Genomic DNA, 1,709 nt, shown 5'->3' with positions numbered 1-1,709 from the left:
CACCTTTTGAAGTGCTTCAGTTGTAGTTTTGCTGAGACCTGGTCACCATTTCAATATCGCATAAAGCAGAATAGGCTTAACAACTACTGTGTAAGGCCAGTACATTAGGCTTGGGGACAGTTCCCAGCTGTGCCCAACCTAACCTATCTAAATCATACTTTTTACCAAAGAAAAAACACGCAAAGCAAATATCAGGCTATTTTATATTCAAACAAGCATAAGACAATTCTTTACTGTATTTATTTTTTTTGCAGTAATTATCCAAAAAAGTGGTACACAGTTAGTCTATCAGAAAATTTTCAAGCAAGTCTAATTACTCAATCTCCTCGTGTTTCTACGTGCCACTAATTAGCAGCAATCAGCAATCACTAGCTGGTGAATATTAACCCCAGCATTGCACATTCTACAAGTAACAAGTNGAGACAATAATAATGCCTGCCGTCACCAAACTAGCCACGTTTGAAGAAATTTTGGCATTGGCCAAATCGACATATCATGAAATTTTTGGCGCTGATCCAGAACTGGCCTGCTGTGCACCAGGACGTGTTAATTTGATTGGTGAACATATCGACTACAATGACGGTTTTGTCCTGCCAATGGTAAGTACAAAATACGGGAAAAAACTAAAATCCTAATTAAACCAGCTACATGAAAAAATTTAGAGCAAACGGACAAAGGCGAACAAAAAAAGAGAGAAAAAGGTATTCAGTAGCGGTGAAAAACTACTAATTAGAAAATTGAGCGTTAAATGTAGAGAAAAAGAAGAAAAATAAAAAATATTTTTTTGCTCTTTTGTAGCTAAAGCCTTAAATTGACGATTCGCCAAAGCCTTTTTTCTTGAATTGCTTGCCTTTTATTATTATATCGTAGTTTCTTGCTCTTACGCAGATATTTTTTTCTTTTCTTGCCTGCCCTTAGGCGCTGCCAATGGTCACACTGATCGTTGGCGGCCGTCGCACGGACACTAAGGCTTCAGTGTTTACGCACTGTGGTGGATGTGATGACCCAAAGCATGTGGAATTTTCGCTACTCGATTTGAAACCGGAAGCGCCAAAGTAAGTAGCTACAGATAATTAATTGTGTCAAAGGGTTCGAATGCCTAAAATTATGCAATGCGAAATTCTAAGCTTAAGCGTGTACTTCGGCGAAATAATTATGCCTTGGGCATAATGTACATCTGTGTGTATGTGCATTTGTTAGCGCTTGCAATACCCTGCAGTAAAAAGCCGGCCAGTTCGGTAAAAGTGATCGATAATAAAGCAAGCATTTTAAGTTAAGCATTTAGAGTTAAGACTGTTTGTTGGCGCAAGGAATGGATAACTAACATAACATAACTAACGGTATCATAAAGTAAAGAATTTGTCAAATGACTTTGTCTTTTTTGTCCGTTAAACCGTAACAATATATCGACTTAGTAGAAGTTTGATTTGGCTGAATGTTGTAGCTTAGAAGAATTTTTGTCTATGCTTGCATGCCTTTTTTATTTCGACTAGTTAGATAGACTTAATACTGGGTGCAAACCAGAGACCGTAACAGTTACAACTTTTATCGAAAAAAATGCTCTTTAACAATTATTTTTTGTCTTTAATTTAATTAGATACTCCTTAAATAACAGTTATTTCTGGTTTTTAATTTATATCTTGAGGAAATGACCTGAGCTGAAAAAAGCGCTACACAGATCTATAACCTACGACCCAATATTAAGTTAA

General features: G+C 36.5%; 1 protein-coding gene across 1 annotated transcript; it reads left to right on the top strand.

Moving 5' to 3' along the window:
* Nucleotides 1–250: 250 nt before the first annotated feature.
* On the top strand, nucleotides 251–1,055 carry LOC108380603 (galactokinase-like; the record flags this gene model as incomplete). Its single annotated transcript, XM_017636994.1, has 2 exons — nucleotides 251–599; nucleotides 919–1,055. Coding segments are annotated over exons 1-2 (305 nt in total), but the record flags the coding sequence as incomplete, so codon positions are not given.
* Nucleotides 1,056–1,709: the final 654 nt, after the last annotated feature.

This window comes from Rhagoletis zephyria, unplaced genomic scaffold, assembly GCF_001687245.7.
Source record: "Rhagoletis zephyria isolate East Lansing unplaced genomic scaffold, Rhagoletis_zephyria_1.1 Rzeph_scaffold_19753, whole genome shotgun sequence".
Lineage (NCBI taxonomy): Eukaryota > Metazoa > Arthropoda > Insecta > Diptera > Tephritidae > Rhagoletis > Rhagoletis zephyria.
This window is presented reverse-complemented; position numbering and strand designations above follow the sequence as displayed.